At 41.6% G+C, this 16,442-nt stretch overlaps 1 protein-coding gene across 3 annotated transcripts in view; it reads right to left on the bottom strand.

Moving 5' to 3' along the window:
- Nucleotides 1–309: 309 nt before the first annotated feature.
- nrg1 (neuregulin 1) overlaps nucleotides 310–16,442 on the bottom strand; it is a 199,922-nt gene continuing 183,789 nt past the window's right edge. For all 3 annotated transcript variants that reach the window (XM_069925812.1, XM_069925813.1, XM_069925811.1), the window contains 3 exons: nucleotides 8,781–8,911; nucleotides 4,957–5,160; nucleotides 310–4,348 (listed from right to left, as the gene is read on the bottom strand). In XM_069925812.1, coding sequence (XP_069781913.1) covers nucleotides 3,709–4,348; nucleotides 4,957–5,160; nucleotides 8,781–8,911 — 975 coding nt within the window. In that variant the 3' untranslated portion in view covers nucleotides 310–3,708. The remainder of the gene's footprint in view (nucleotides 4,349–4,956; nucleotides 5,161–8,780; nucleotides 8,912–16,442) is intronic.

Below are 16,442 nucleotides of genomic sequence, written 5' to 3'. Positions count from 1 at the left end.
AAGCCATATGGAATATTTGAACTACATTCCCACTCCTGTACCAATTGCAAATGCAGCATTCACTGTAGTGAAGTAAAACTTGCAGGGTGTTTCCTTAGAAAGTCACATTGAAATCAAAAATGAAAATGCATCGAGATGTTTTGCAATTTGCATATACTAGATTTGCTGCATCTAACAATTAGATGCGGATTATATTTTCTTCACAAGAAAGATATAGATAGCCTTTATAGTTCACAATAAATTATCTATTTATATGTTTTAATTTTTTTATAAAAACAAAAAAAATGAAAAAATATGAAACATTGAACATATATTTTTCAGAAGTTATTTTATAAAAAAAATAAACAAAATTCACCAAATGCCAGAAGTTGTGATATAAATAATAAATCTATTGCCACGATATTCACAAAGCGACATTGGAGAGTTTTCACAGGAATACTGATTATTAATAACAGGTACAGGAAAAATAAAGACTTCCACTACCAAAGGAAATGCTTTGGTTCCATTCATAGTCTTAACTCTCTCTCCCCTACATACATACAAAAATAAAAATAGGGAAGTGCCATGAAATACGGACTTCAGACATCAAACACCCTCCGGATTGAATACAAAGTCTTATCTTACTCAAGGAACTTTAAGTGTCGTGGGTTTTCCTTCTGAAACCCAATCTTATGGAAATGGCCAGTCAGTAATACTACAACACCATCAAGATTCAGACCATATTCCTTTCATCCACTTTTAATTGTCTTCATCCTTCTTCCACCCAACTTTCTCTTTTTTTCTTCCTCATCTTGGTTCCAAGTCAGTTTGGGGATTTTTGCAAAAAAAGCCTTTTGTCTATGACATGTACAGAAACTGTCTAAATGCTACCTGCTTAAAGTGATCTGGGCACTGTATCATCGATTTTTGCATTTGTCAGTGTCCGATCTGAACATACAATTGTCAGTTAAGCATGTGTCTCTAAATAATGGCAGCAGATTATGTACATAATGTGTTCAGTGAGATATGAAAAACTGTCAGAATGCTGTTGAAAACTGTAGGGGTTCAATCAAAAGGTATAAGCAGCATTTGATTTGATCAAAGGCTGATTTCTGGACATTGTTTAGATCTGATGCACATTTAGAAAGGATAATTATAACATCACATGCGTGTGCACCTGGCAGATTAAAATGCATAGCATGTGCATCGTATGCCATGAGAGTTAACACTTATTATGATCAATTATATCTCAGTAGTACTTCAATTTTTGCAAATTGAAAGTCGCAGAAACATTTAATTAGGAGCACCTCAACAAAACTCCCATTTAATTTCACAGCAGAGCTTAACCAAGTCCAACCAAAAGGGGAAAATCAGTGGTTGAGTGTACTCCTGCTGTTTTCATTTTGTGTATCCCACTGGAGATGACTGCTTGCAATAGATCTCAGGTAGTGGTTGGAAAGTTCCTTTTAACCAAGGTGAAGGATTGATTTGGTGATAAACAAAATTAAACCACTTTTCTTTGAAGGGGGATATTTGAAATAGAGTGATGTGCTTTCTATCAATTTGTAAGCAGCTGATTTTATCTGGTTTGAATTGAATGTCTAAAGCTAAATCACTTAAATTTATTTCTGACCCCTCTCCCTTCTTGCATTCTTGCAATTCTTGCATTATCAGTCAGGAAGCTCCTAGTCTTCTGCACGTGGGAAAATGAACCAAATATTTCATCTTTGCAATTTTCAAAAGGTGTATCACTTCAGATACATTTAATTTCATTTGAATCTTTGATAAGGAATGTGAAAAATGTCCAGTTGAGCCAGATGCTTGGAATAGCTGTCAAACATTGCTCTCTTTTTTCATTACAAAGCCACAGACATGCCATTGGAGTCACGAGTGGGTTAACATCACACAACCCTGCTTCTGTATAATTAACATGCACTCAGTGATTTAAAAACACGCAACAATCAAGGTAGTGAAAACAGGAGGCCGACAAGTAGATGACACACTTGACATTTCTAGCATATCTCTGTTGTAATGACAGAATGAACCTGTGCTGATTATAAACATTCTTTGCAATTTTAAATCATTCAGATCATCAGTAAGTTCAAAGAACTGGTTTGACAGCCCAATACCTTTCTGGCGTTTCCTTCGAGTTTAAACAGTTGAATTAGTAAAGCCTTAAATATCAGAAAGTGATGAATTGCAAATTCAGGAGGCATCTGGCTTTCTTTATTGCAAAGAAGGAACTGAAACTGTTGCAGCTACATTGACTGGAGTGATAATGAAGTACACAATTAAACAGAAAAAAAAGTTTATTTGAAAGAGGTTTTAAATGCGTCTGTTTCACAAACACAGGAAGATATCAGAAACTTTATCCTTTTGCTAGATTCAGGTTCAATGATTGGTATTTTGAACTTCTATGTATAACCATCTGCTCCATCAATTGGTGTTCCGATAAAGTATTAACACTGCCACAGTGTCAGTTCATGGGAGATAAACACTCTTTGACACAGTGATCTCTTTTTATTACAGCTGATGGCACTAAGATGATGAGAAGAAGAATATATGGTTCTAAATTATCAGGTATCATTACTGAATCCTAAAAGGAGGAACAACTGAAGGGTCCCAGTATACTTCAGAACACAAGCCATCAGAGAGAATACTTGGTCCTCTGATTAGCAAATGGTGCAATGGAAGACACTATTCATTCTGAGTGACTCACTTCCAATCTTTCTTTGCCATTCCAACAGCAACTCCACTAAATGTGCAGCTCAAAGTTCACTCCTCTGAGTGAAGCAGGTAGATTCAGCTACGACCTGTACTGATGTCTAATTAAAAAGGGGAAATACTGTGTTAGTTTCTCAAAAAATCTGCTTTGCAGAATACTGAGTTAACCCAGCAAAAATGCCAAGTAAACTGGCTGTGCTCAGTCAAAACAAACAGCTTCAGAGAACTAATGTGATCTCACTGTGAATAACCTTACTATCCCTCCCTGTACACACACACACACACACACACACACACACACACACCATTTTGTAAAATCTTTACATTGGTTTACCTTCAAAGACAGCTGGATGTGAAGTGTGGTTTGTTGCTTGTAACAGATTTCTTCATGAGTATCCCCAGTGGGGGTACTCAAAGATTCTGACTTTAAGTCTCTGGTTCGGGTTTCTTTTTACATGAAAGTTTGTTTCATTTTATAATCTGTTAGGTCGCATCAGAAATGACAGCTGCAACATACAGTGCAAAACTCAAGTGTAAGAGTGTGTGTGTGTGTGTGTGTGTGTGTGTGTGTGTGTGTGTGTGTGTGTGTGTGTGAGTCCCCTTTTGCTGTGGTTGGCAAACAACTTGTTCTATCCCGGTCTGAATGCCACAGAACTCCAAGTTCTATCACCCAGAAAGAAAACATTGGACATTTTGAAGGAATTCCCTCATCTTTTCAAAGGCCTGAAACTGATGCACTAATTGTTCTCAGCAGAAAGTAACATAAAGGCACCATTGATATCTTTCTGTGTTGAAATACTGTAAAAACGCTACATATGGCACATTAGTATTGTGAATGCTAACTTTTTTTTACATATATATATATTTTAATCTATAAAAACTTGTAGACTTTCTACCAGCTGCAAGGTTCTTCTGCTAAAATAAAATAAAATGTTTAATTTAAAGTAAAGTATCCGGAGTACTTCATTATATAAAATAAAGTTTTACTGGTGCATCAATGTGGTTTTAAACAGCAATTGGGTCCTGATTAGCCATTACATTGGTCAGCCTGACCTGCAACTCTTCCTGTGCTGAGTACCTATTAGTAGAGTTAGTCCTGTTCTCAGCCAATCGATATGCAGGAGCTGATTCTCCACTGACTGCCACAGGGTTCTGTATGGTCAGAAACGGCGTCTCTTCACCTATTCGTTCATCTTCCGTTTCGCTGTCAGAGCTATTGCTGTCTGAGCTTGGATTGCTCTCATTTTCCATTTTGTGTGATATTTGGCCATTAAGCTTTGTTCTTTTCCCTCTGCTGCTGCTGACCCCTTTCTTGGGGGGCTCGAGCGCCAGCTCATACTCTTGTGTGGTCTCGTACTCATCATCCTCGACCATCCTCTGCGGGCTGGCTGGGACGCTGGCGCTCTCCTTAGCCGAACTGCGGTGTTGCCTGTAAGCTTCCTGCCTCTTGTCCCGCTGCCGGGGTGGTGTCACCAAAAGGAGGGGCCTCTCTTCCTCGATGGAAGGGCTGATGGGCACCGAGGGCATGGATATCGTCAGGCTGGAGACTGGTGGGGACAATTCCGAACTGGGAGACTTTTGAGACATGGGGGTTCGAAAATCCACGGGCGACATTCTGGCTGGAGTGGTCATGGCAGAGACAAACCTGTAACATGATTATCAGCAAAATAAAGGTGAGCAGAGAGCACTGAGTCATCACTGACAGACCCCTCTGATTCTTACCCTCACTCTACAACTGGCTAAATTCTTTGTCCCTCTGGAGGGTAGTGTGCCTGTCCCACTAATTACAAATTTCCCTTGACAATCGCTCTTCATTTGCAGTCTCGTCTTGCCACTGCAGTTACAGTCAGACTGCATGCTATAGTCTGAAATGATCCCTCATTCCCTGCAGTTTATTCTGTGACCTCATTCTGCAATTACAGTCAGACTGACCCAAATGTCAGAGCCGCTTCCTCAACTTCTACAGACTGGCCTATACCCTCACTCTCAGCTACATTTAAACTCACCAACACTGTCCTGTCAGTCGTCCCTCCTTCACTTTCAAAGCTCCTTCATTAAACCCTAGGCTCAGACTGTTCCATTCAGTTACAGTGTGCATGTCTCTATGATTATAGTTGGATCTCCAACCCTAAAGTAACAGTCAGATCCACCTCTTCCGTCAGAGCTCTAGGGTCAGAGCCAATCCAATAGTCCCACTCCCTATGGTTATGAGCAGAACTCCCCTTGGCAGAAAGAGTTGTGCTTTCAGTCTACCTTTCACTGTGCGGTGAGTCTCGGAGAGAGTCCGGAGTATCCCTCGAATTCCTCACACAGATAAACATCTCCCGACGACCTGCCACTCCATTGAGGCGACCTCTGTGATTGGCTGGGCTGGTCTGCCTGCTGGTGTCTATCGATGATGTCACAAGCACTGAGTGACTGTCCGAGATGACACTTTCCGTCTGGCCTGTACTCCAGCTGCCATAAACATAAAGAGAAACAACTTCAAATCTCTCACCCTGTCTACCTTTACTAAGTTCACAGAGCAAGAGCATCGGCAACTTCCAACCAAGCAAGAAATTTGTCATGGCTTGGATTTTGGAAATAATGGTCCACGCTCATTTTTTTTTTTGCAAAATATCAAGGGAGATAAGGAGGTCATTATTTCTTGCAGCAAGTGGGAAGACTTGCTGCCATGTTGCCACTCCCTCGAATTAAGATGATCATTATCAGAGCTAAAAATTGGAAAGTTATTGAAAAGCCTGGATTTATGTGGTACCAAACATTATATTAGTATGTCATGTATTAATCCCATCAGTTGTAGGCTGGCTTTAGTGGCAAACTATAGTGAGCATTGTAACATAAGTAAAGAGATCCCATGACAAACACTGTGGTGATGAGCAGTAGGCCTGTTCTAATGAAGGGTTAATATTTGCCAGGGCTTCCCTGCTCTTCTTCAAGTAGTGCCATTCGAATAGAGTTCGTGGTTCAACAACTGATCTAAATGATGGGACCTCTGACGGAAGTGCATTCTTCCTGAACTGCCACTTTCTTTATGCTCAAGTCTTTGGGGGTGGACTCAAATTCATGATGTCTGAGATAGAAGCAGGCAAGTCTTTGACAGGGCCATAACCAACGACTTTGGATCAGCATTGGCGCTGGATGAATGGGAGTGCTAATCAGTAGGAAAACAGATTTCTGCTCATTTAAGTCCGAAATTATTTCAATAGTTTGAGATTACTCCTCCAGACTCTCCTCCTCATGCCCTTTCTCATAACCTAATCCATCCCAGAAATACTATGATTACATCTTATGATTGATTGCTGTCAGTCCTGGTTGCAGGCAGCTTGTGTGCTCTACAGTTACAAACTTCAGTGGCCCGGTGATAATTGATTCAGCATGGCAGGTCAGGATTTATTGCTAGTGGTAGCTGGGGAACATTGTTATGGCTTATTGTCTGAAAGGGCCAAGGACAACACTTCGACTCAATCTGAGAGTGCTGATGCATGCTTCCATCTTTGGAAGGGATGCATGTGGAAATACTGTTGACACAGCAGTTCTAAAAATGATAATGAAATTGGAGGAAACTCTGGACTCCTGCCCAATGTTCACATCTGGTAATGTTAAAGCAGTTTGGAGTTTAGGTTCCATTTAAAAGTTGGTGGGAAGGGGAGAGAAAAAGGGGTCAAGATTTTTGCCCATCTAAAACTGAAAGAAGTGAGATGTGGCATGTCTAATCACTTGTTTTAACATGTATAAGATCACTTCATTGTAATACACAATCATGCAGCAGAAACTCAGCAGGTCATGCACCATCCATAGGAGGGAGATAGATCAGCACTTTGAGTGGTGTCATGCCAACAACCTTATGCTCAATGTTACCAAAACCAAGGAGATGATTGTGAACTTCAGGAGGAAGTCAGGGGAACATGACCCAGTCCTCATTGAGGGCTCAGTATTGGAGAGGCTCAAGAATTTCAAATTCCTGGGTGTCAACGTCACTGAGGATCTGTCCTGGAGCCTCCATGTTGAATCAATCACAAGAAGGCTCGCCAGCGGCTATACTTTGTGAGGTGTAGGAGGAGATTCGGTATGTCATTGAAGACTCTCGAAAACTTCTACAGGAGTACCGTGGAGAGCATTGTGACTGATTTCATCACTGTCTGGTATGGAGGTGCTAATGTTAAGGACAAGAAAAAAATTCCAGAGGGTTGTTAACATCACGGGCACCAAGATTCACTCCATCAAGGACATTGTCGAGCCAGTGTCTTAAGAAAGAGGCCGCTATCCTTAATGACTCCCACCCCCACCCCCCCCCATGTTCTCTTCACTCTGCTACCACTAAGAAAAAGGTATAGGACCCTAAAGATGAGCACTCAGCGGCAAAAGGACAGCTTCTTCTCCACTGCCATCAGATTCCTAAATGATCAACAAACCAACGACACTGCTTTACTTTGACTTTTTGTGCACTATTTTTATTTATTGTTTTAAGATGGTTTATATGAATGTTTGCACTGTGGTCCTGCTGCAAAACAATGAATTTTGTGACTTGTTCAGGACAATAAATTCTGATTCTGATTCATAGGAAGTAAAAAGTAATCAACATTTCGAACCTGATCCATTTTCTTGTTTAACTCACTTCATTGCAACTCCATTTCGAGATTTAGATACTTTGATTAACCTTGGAATTTCAATGTTGTTCTTGTAGACATTACTCAGAATGATAGAATTAAAGCAGAGAAATTATTGGTTCAGCCCAGATTTTTTAAAGTTTGTACCCTAACTTTCACCCACTTTAATCATATACTTCAATTTTTCAATGAAAATGGAAACTTTTAGAAATACTCTAGGGAGAGAAACAGAGTTAATACATCAGCTCAGTGGCCTTACTCAGAAGGTCATAGAGTTCCACAGCAAGAAACAAGTCTTTTGGTCCAAACTTGTCTATCATCTAAGCTAGTCCCATTTGCCTGCATTCAGCCCTTCTAAACCTTTCCAATCCATATACCCATCTGAATGTCTTGAACATTATAATTATGCTTTGGGAGCTTGTTCCATACATCCATCCCCCTCTCACATTATATCTATAAATTTTATATTATATCTATCAGTTTTAAATTCCACTATCCTGGAAAAAAGGCCATGAAATTCACCTTATCTATGCCCCTCATGATTTTATAAACCTTTGTAAGGTTTCTCCTTATCCTCCTATACACCAGGGAGAAAAGTCCTAGTCTATCCATCCTTTGGTTATAATCCAAGCCCACCAGTCCCACTAGATAGGTTATCAGCCTGAAACTCTCATCTTAGATACTGCTGAGCATTTCCAGGATCTTTGATTTTTATTTCAGAACACTAGCATCTATGCTATTTAGATTTGATGTTCTATTCTTTTCTCCCTTATTAGAAAACAAGTTTTCTTTAAAAATAGATCCATGGTATTTGCCTCAGCTATTCGAACTAGGATCAGATTCCATAAACTCACTATTATCCAGGAATAAAGACATTTCTCATGAATTCTCTTAATTTTTTTTCATGACAATTATTCATTTTTAACCTATGGTTTTGATCTCTTACTAACAGACATCAATTCCTTTTCTTTTAAACTAAGTACCCACAATCTGTTCATTCATCCTGATGTTTCAAAGCTCTCGCTGCTACTGTTATCAGTGTTACCTTTTACATGCTGTGCATCTGTTTAAAAATCTGAATTCTCTAACCAGGTTTTGTGTGAATTTAACAAACGTTACTGATTTCCGGAAATTGAACAAGACCATACTATTGACAAAATGGGACCTATATTCTGTGTACCAGGTACCAGTCTTGTGTTCATGCAGCTGGAGGGGCTTTTTTCCACTTTCCCCTGAAAAGAGGATTTTGACATTAAGATTGGGAGAGAAGTAACGTGGTGGTTGGTGGATCTTCTAAACTTTGAAGTTTCCCTGCCAGCATTTTCTTGAGGATTTGGACTGTTGGCCAAGTGCATTAACTCCTAAATGTTATCAACAGAGGAGCGATGAGGATTTTAAGTGCCCTATCCAATTGATTTTGTGTTACCATTAGATTCAAGGACACTGTTTAGTCCAAGTTTTTTTTACCTGTGACTGGGAGTATGAGTGACCGTGGTAGAGTGATGGGCTGTTGATGTGTAATGACTTGTTGAGAATGAGGTCTCCGTTTCCCGCTCGATGACATGCTCAGTAGATCCAGGGTTTTTCAAAATATATTGCTGCAAATAGAGAGCACAAGTTTAGAACCCTAGATGCTCAGCACCATAACACGATGCCTATCTTAATGTCCACTCTCCCCACAGGCCACACTTATTGACCAGCCTGGAAATTATCCAAGATCTACCCCCACTTCCTGATCACTACATTTGATTGACATGGTAACAATACAGAGTCTCATTGACAGTTCACTGACAGGATTCCAAATTTAGAGCTTGTGTTCATTTTACAAAACTCTCCCCTTTGTTATCATGATGGAGAAAGCTTCTTGGTGAGCTGATTAAAATGTTCCAGATATAATAGAAAACCAAACATACAGAAGCTCCGACTTGAAATACAATACAATCTCAATACAAAGTGCCTCATTTTATTGTATCAGGGATATACTGTATTATTGTGTGCCAAAAAGAAATTAATTAGATAATACTGTTTATTTTGGCATATAAGATGACCTTCAGATAAGATGTGTCCCTAGTTTCAGTCTGTATTTCATGGTTTTATCATATATCGGGTGTATGAGACAACTCCTCCAAAGATACGTGTGTTAGCTGTGCTGGTGTCGCGTAGACTGAGCTGTTGGGCATAGCCAGAAGGTGGATGTTATCATGGAGCCTCCAGCAAAGTGAAGAAAGTATGAAGCAAGTCTTAAGTTAAAAGTCATTGAAGTGGCCAACTGTGGTTCTACAAGGACATTTAACATAACTGAGAAAATAGTAAGAGAGTGGAGAAAGAATGAAGATGTTTTAAGAAAAAATGTCCAAGAAGTCACGTTCGATGAAAAGAGGAATCATTTGTTGGCCAGAGTTTGAAAATGATGTTGCAGAATGAGTATGCGAACAGAGGCAAGATTGCCACATAGTAACAAGAAATAACATCATGTGTACTGAAGTGGGCAAGGTCAAACCCAGAACACAGTAGAGATTACAGTAGGCTGGTGCAGCTATTTCATGAACAGTAAAAATCTAATAATACGACAAAAAACAAAAATTGCTCAGAAACTATCAAAAGATCTTGAATTTTTTCATGAATGATCATAAAGGTATCAGCTTTCAGCAGTTTATTATACATCAGCGGCAGAAACACCAGTGTCCATTATTAAACATTGGAAACATGGATGAACCCCGCATGAATTTAGTCATGATAGGCAATAATACGGTGGAATTTAAAGCATGGGATAAAGTAAAAGTATAAGCTGCAATAAAATATTTCAAAACGGGCAATGGATTGTATGGAGAATGATTTATCGTTGGACACTGACGACAAAGCAGAAGCCGACTCGTCAGATTCAGACTGGAACATGTTTGATGACATGTAAACAGTGAGACTCCGGATGTGCTTGCCAAGTTCTTTGCCTCAGAGATTTTGAAGGATTTAGATGTGGTTTTTTTTCAAAAACAACAAAAATTTCTTAAAAATTTGTTGTAAGATGGGTCTGAGTGGGTTGTGGAACCAATTGAGTACTTTGAGTAGAATTTTAAGGTCACACTTTTGCATCTGTCCTATAAGAAAGCCCCTGATTTTGGTGTTTTTTGGGTGCTTCAAAGATCATCTTATGCGCCAAAATATACGGTAGTTTCACTTACAACCTGGGTGTCATAATGCAGGTGTTAAATTTGCCCCCCTCCCCAACAATCACATCATATAGAGATTTTCCTTCTTAAAACACCTGGGAGCTGTTCAATAAATATCAGAATTACTAATTGCAAATCTCTTTGAAGACAGATTGAATGCAAAGCAGATCTGATTGTCGGTGTCAATTTGCCAACCTGCAGTAATTTTACAAAATAATAATTAAGCAAAAGTGCTTCTTTTCATGCTGAGTAACATCCTGAGATGTATTTGGCAATGTGATGGATCCTGAATTTATCATCATGAATCAAGCAATTTGCATCCGATGAACCATTTGGAATGCATTTCAGCAGCTTTACAGCTCTGGCTACACAACAGGAAGGATTGGAGAGTATGAGAAAGGGTTCAGAGGAAATCTACCAAGGATGGAAAGGTTTATTTTTGGTGAAAGGCTGACTACATCAGGGTTCCAACAAGGAGCCTGAGAGGTACTTTAATAAAATTATGGGATCCAGGACTAGGAAGGACCTATAAATCTGAGCAAATCATCCAATATCTTGGTGGTATGGTTTTGTACAAAAGATTAGAGCAAGGTTAAGGCAATATTTTCTTCAGCCAAGGAACGGTGATGGTCTGGAAGTCATTGTTTTAAAAACTGGTAATTACAGAAACCTTTATCACATTTAAGAATTACTTGGATGATGATACAATAAAGCCAACAGAACTTGCACTATAAAAAGGGATTAGTTTCAGGTAGACTGGACAGCATGAGTTAAATGGCCTCCCCTTTGGGCAAAGACTTTTGTAATTCTATCATTAATGAATGTTGGCTATGGTATCATCACCACTACTGTCAACTTTTCTGGCCAATTCGCGAAAAAAATCCCTGCTCGAATATTGGCTTGCATTACTGTACACCAACTTCATACCCATTGGAGCAATTAGAACCGCATTGGAATCCATGAGAACATATGGCATTATATCATCCATTTTATACCGGGACCTGGCCTGTATCATGGGGCTCTGATTCTGATGAGGGATGCCGGATCAGAAAAGGTTTAAGATACTGCTTCTCTTCGGGGAATCACTTTCAGTTCAGCTCCTCAGACTCTGAACAGAGAAACAGCTGTACACAATTATGTTAATGAAGAAGGGGAATGGAAACTTTCACAGGCTCCATGTAGCCCATGACCCACTATGCTGAAGGCTTCCTGATTCTGTCGGAGGTTTGGATCAGGGATTCAGGTTGCCGATGAACCAGCTGCAGAGGCTACGAGAGCACAAATCTGCAGACACTCAGTGACTCTGAAGGGATTGTCTTTAGCTTTTCTTTTGTTCTTATTGTAAGTGGCACTGGGTGACACTAATTGCGACACTTTGTTTGCCTAATGGAAGGCAGAGGCAATTTCGTATAATATTACATATTCTGTACTATTACATGACAATAAAGGAATCTTCAATTTGGTAGAAATACATCGATCACTGAGGGCTCTCACTTCACTGGCCAAATGTAAGTAAGTTGAAGTCATTTGGAAGTCAGGTTTTGACAAGTGCTAGTGTGTACCAGAAATAGACCACTCTTCATTTTTATTCCACTGATTGTGCACAGTATAATCACATCTTGTCTAGAACTTTTGAGTACAATAGGGTATGGCAAGGTAGATTAATTAGTACAGATTAAGGGTAGTCAGCAAGGCTTTGTGCACAGTAGGTCATGTTTAAAGAATCTTATAGAGATTTTCGAGGAGATTACCAAGAAAGTAGATGAAGGAAAGGCTGTAGATGTTGTCTACATGGACTTTAGTAAGGCTTTTAACAAGGTCCCACATGGGAGGTTACTTTAGAAGGTTCTGACACTACGTATCGATGGAGAGGTTGTAAAATGGATTGAAATCGGCCTTATGGGAGAAGACAGAGAGTGGTAGTGGATGGTTGCTTCTCAGACTGGAGCCATGTGATTAGTGGTGTGGCTCAGGGATCAGTGCTTGGACCATTGTTGTTTGTTGTCTATATCGATGATCTGGATGATAATGTTGTAAATTGATTCAGCAAGTTTACTGATGACACTAGGATTGGTGCTGCTGTGGACAGCAAGGAAGGTTTTTAGAGCTTGCAGAGAGATCTGGACCAGTTGGAAAAATAGGCCAGAAAATGGCAGATGGAATTTAATGCAGACATCATTGCTTTACTGTTATTTTATCAGAGTATCCAATGAAGGTATCATTATATCGTGTATCAATTGATAAGGACCCCCATCCTTTATCATAGATTGCACCTCCTAACAGACTAATCTCTACTTACCAAAGCAAATGCATTGCCATTAGAGAGGGTGCCTGGAAAAGGTGAGCAAATTTAAGTTCTTGAGAGTCACTATCTCAGAGGATCTTTCCTGAACCCCCCATCACACTAATGGCACCACGAAGAAACTATGTCAGTACCTATATTTCCTCAGGAGTTGGCAGAGGTTTTGTACGACATCAGAAACCCTGGTAAATTTCAACAGATGTGTGGTGGAAAGTGTGCTGACGGGCTGCATCATAGTCTGGTGTGGGAACAACAACATTCCCGAGTGTAAAGCCCAGCAAAAGGTAGTGGACACAGCCAGGATATCACGGTAAAACCCTCCATCCAATCAAGAACATCTACAGGGAATGCTGCTGTTGGAGAGTAGCAACAATCATCAAGGATCCACACCACAGAGCACACGCTCTGTTCTCACTGCTACCATTGAGAAAGAGGTATAGGTGCCACAAAACAATGTCTGACTATAAATCTGAAATCTGAAATGAATTCCCCATGAGATATTTTGACAAACTAATACCATGCCATTAACATTGCTAAATACCAGAAAATGTCAGGTTCTGGCTGGGTTACAGACACCAAATTTATGGACACTAGTTAAACAAGAAAATCTGCAAACTTCTTTGGTTTCTGTTGGGCCTCCCTTCTGTCTCCCTCTTTTCCTCCTCCCTCTGTCTCTTTTCCTCCAGCTCTCCAACCCCTTCCCTATCCATTAAGAGAGCTGTTCTCCTCCCCCTATTACTTCACAGGTCTTTTTCCTTCTGCCCTCCCACCCATATGATCTCTTGCATGACCTGCTGAATTTCTCCAGCATTCTTGTATAAACTTGCCAACACTGTGTAAATGAGAGAGAGTATTTAAGAATTTGGTGGGATGAGTTTTCACCTTCTGCTGGATAGGAGTAGGTGAGCTCCACGTGGCTCGTCTCCCAACCGGCCATTGGTTCAAGCTAAGCAGAGCTGGGAGCGCTGAGAATCTTACTCACCCGCTCACCGAATCAACGAGACCGGCCGTTGGCTACATTCCTTGTGCCTGCTTACTCTTCTGTCACAGCAACTCCCCGAGGCCTAGCAGATTCATAATTTCTCAAGTCTTGGAGCCGTAGAGGACAAAAGCAGGCCCTTTGTCACAACATGTTGATGTCATTAGCAGGAGCAGTGGATGGGCACAGAGCACCCTCTGTTGAGAAGGAGAAGCATGGGACACTACCCTACAGGGACTGTGACTAGGGCAGTGGACCAGTGAGGGGGTCGGTGGCTGAAGGACCTCCGTAGACAGGATTGTTGGCGTCTTGCTGTCAAAGGACTCACACAGGGTGAGGGCCACAGTGATCTGCAGTCAAAGGACTAAGACAGTATGTGGGCTGCTGTGGATGAAATTGAAGGACCCAGACAGACTGTGGGCTGCCAGAAACTGGCAAGGGAACTAGTAGGGTCAGTGCCAGAATATTTTGCCCCCGAGCCAAGGCCAACTACTTGCATCCCCCCAAAAAATTGCCAACTTCAATTTTCAAAAACATGTTTTGTAGAAAAAATGAAAAGCACAAAACTTCACCCTCTCCTCCCAATCTCCTGCTCTTTTTCCCTTTCCCTCCAACTCCCTGCTCTCTCCTCTCTCCCCTGAATATTACGTACTTCACTCATTTAACCACCTTTCTGTAGAATCTGCTTCTCGCTTCTTTTGGAGTGTCCCAAATCAGAATTTTGTTCTGAACAAGCACTGTTCTCTTCTTTGACCACCCTCAACATCTCCTGTTCCTACCCTGTACATGGCCAATGCTGCCCTGGACCCTGGACCTGGCCAGACAGTGCAGCCCTGCACCCAGTATACACTTTGCCCTCTGCATGTCCCCTTATTTTGACCAGAAACAGTTCTTGGACACAGCTTGTGTGCAGGAAAGGGAAAGGAGCTCAGTGCATTCCACCCACTTCCCTCTCCACCGGAGCCGACGCTCAGCTCTCCCTCCTGGGGCTGTCCTGCTGAGGAAGGAGGGCATTATGGTTCATCACCGGAGGGCTGAGGGTCCTTCTCCATGCCCGTACACCGTAGAAAAGTTCAGCTGTCTAGTGTTCCCTTTCCACTCGCTGTCCATGTCCATCTTCCCTGCATGGCTGCTGACCCTCCTCCTCTGCCCGGGGCTCCACAAGTCAGGTTTCTCCCCATTCTGACAGAGACCCCCTTGTCCTGCACCCTGACCTGCTGAGTGCTTACCCTGAAGCAGAAAAAGGGGATCCCCTTGAACGAAACATGGATGGTGGTCGCGGCCGCTGTTGAACCTTCATGTCTATGCTTGACAAGGAACTCCCTTGCCTTATCCCACCTCCACCCCCGGTTCTAGCTCCCTGCTGGTCACAATTCTTGGCAAACAAATCTAAGTAAGCATTTCTCCTCTAATCCATCGAGTAAATGCCTCCCTCTCTGCTGAAAGACAAATCCTAGTGATACAGAAGTGTTGGAGCTCTGGTAGCACTGCACCCCTGAAACTGACAAAGTCACGGTGTGCACAAAGAGCTGCAAGGCTTGATGGTGTGCTCAGGCTTGTTTCAACAGACCCAGACCACTGGGCTACCCTCCACTTGCTTTAATGCGATGGGGTTTGGTATGCAAGTTATTGCACTTTGGATAACATCTGAGTCCATTGGGTATTCTCAGTGCATCGATACAAACTGCGAGTTCAATACGGTTTAAAAATATTTAAACTTACTGTCATGGGAATATTTGGAAAGCGTAATAAGGTAAATTTGGTGAAATTCGAGGCTTTACAAGTTGTTCAGATGAATCAACTTTTTAACCCCCCCTCCCCCTTGCTTCCAACAATTGGTATTTTTGCCATGAAAGGTGCAGTGAACTCTACAGGGGCTGACTAGTTGCTCAAACGCAGGCAGCGGATCTGCACTGGCTTCATCAGAAAAGCCCCTTGTTGAAGTAGCCTTCATTTCTTATCTCGAACATACCCTTTGTAAAAACATTTCTGAGTCAGCGGGGATTCCTACAATTATTTGTTTTTGACTTTGGGTTTCTGGATGTTCACCATTCCAGTCCAACATCTTTCCAGCCCCTCACTGAATAGTTGCCCATTTGCTTTCTGATGCAGCCTGCGCCTGCCTTGCTCAGGGCTCGTGTACGGCTTTGGAGTTGCTCAAACCATTGCGTGTGCACCAGTAGCACTCACGCAGGCACACTAGAATAAAGATGGCCACATCCAGCCAACAGACCCTGGAATGCTCACTAATAAAGTACACTTTTTCACATTTGGCCCCTACACACTGGACATCTGGCTATGCTGACTGGGCTCCTCTAGGGTCCGCACTCTAGGCATCTGCCTAGTTTGCCTAGTGGTAGCGTCAGCCCTGGGAACTATATCATGAAGCCAGGAGTCAAGTGGGTGCTGAGGGAAAGCAGGACTCCCAAAGGACCTCGGGAGCTGAAAGCTTCCTGATCATATCATGTTTGGGCCTGGAGCTTGGGTTCCCAGTGGGTTAAATAGTAGTCTGTGTGGCTGCAGAGGCAACAGGATGGTCCTGGCGAATCCATGTATACTCATTGACTCGAACGGGATTCTCTTGCTTCTCTTTCTCTTAGAGGTGCCAGGCAGTGTTCATGGCAACTCTTTGTTTGTCTTATGGAAGTCAAAAGTTGAGGTATATAATGTACATTACATTT

This window comes from Narcine bancroftii, chromosome 3 (genome assembly GCF_036971445.1).
Source record: "Narcine bancroftii isolate sNarBan1 chromosome 3, sNarBan1.hap1, whole genome shotgun sequence".
Lineage (NCBI taxonomy): Eukaryota > Metazoa > Chordata > Chondrichthyes > Torpediniformes > Narcinidae > Narcine > Narcine bancroftii.
The sequence above is the reverse complement of the archived record's forward strand: the minus strand, read 5'-3'. Positions and strand labels throughout refer to the sequence as shown.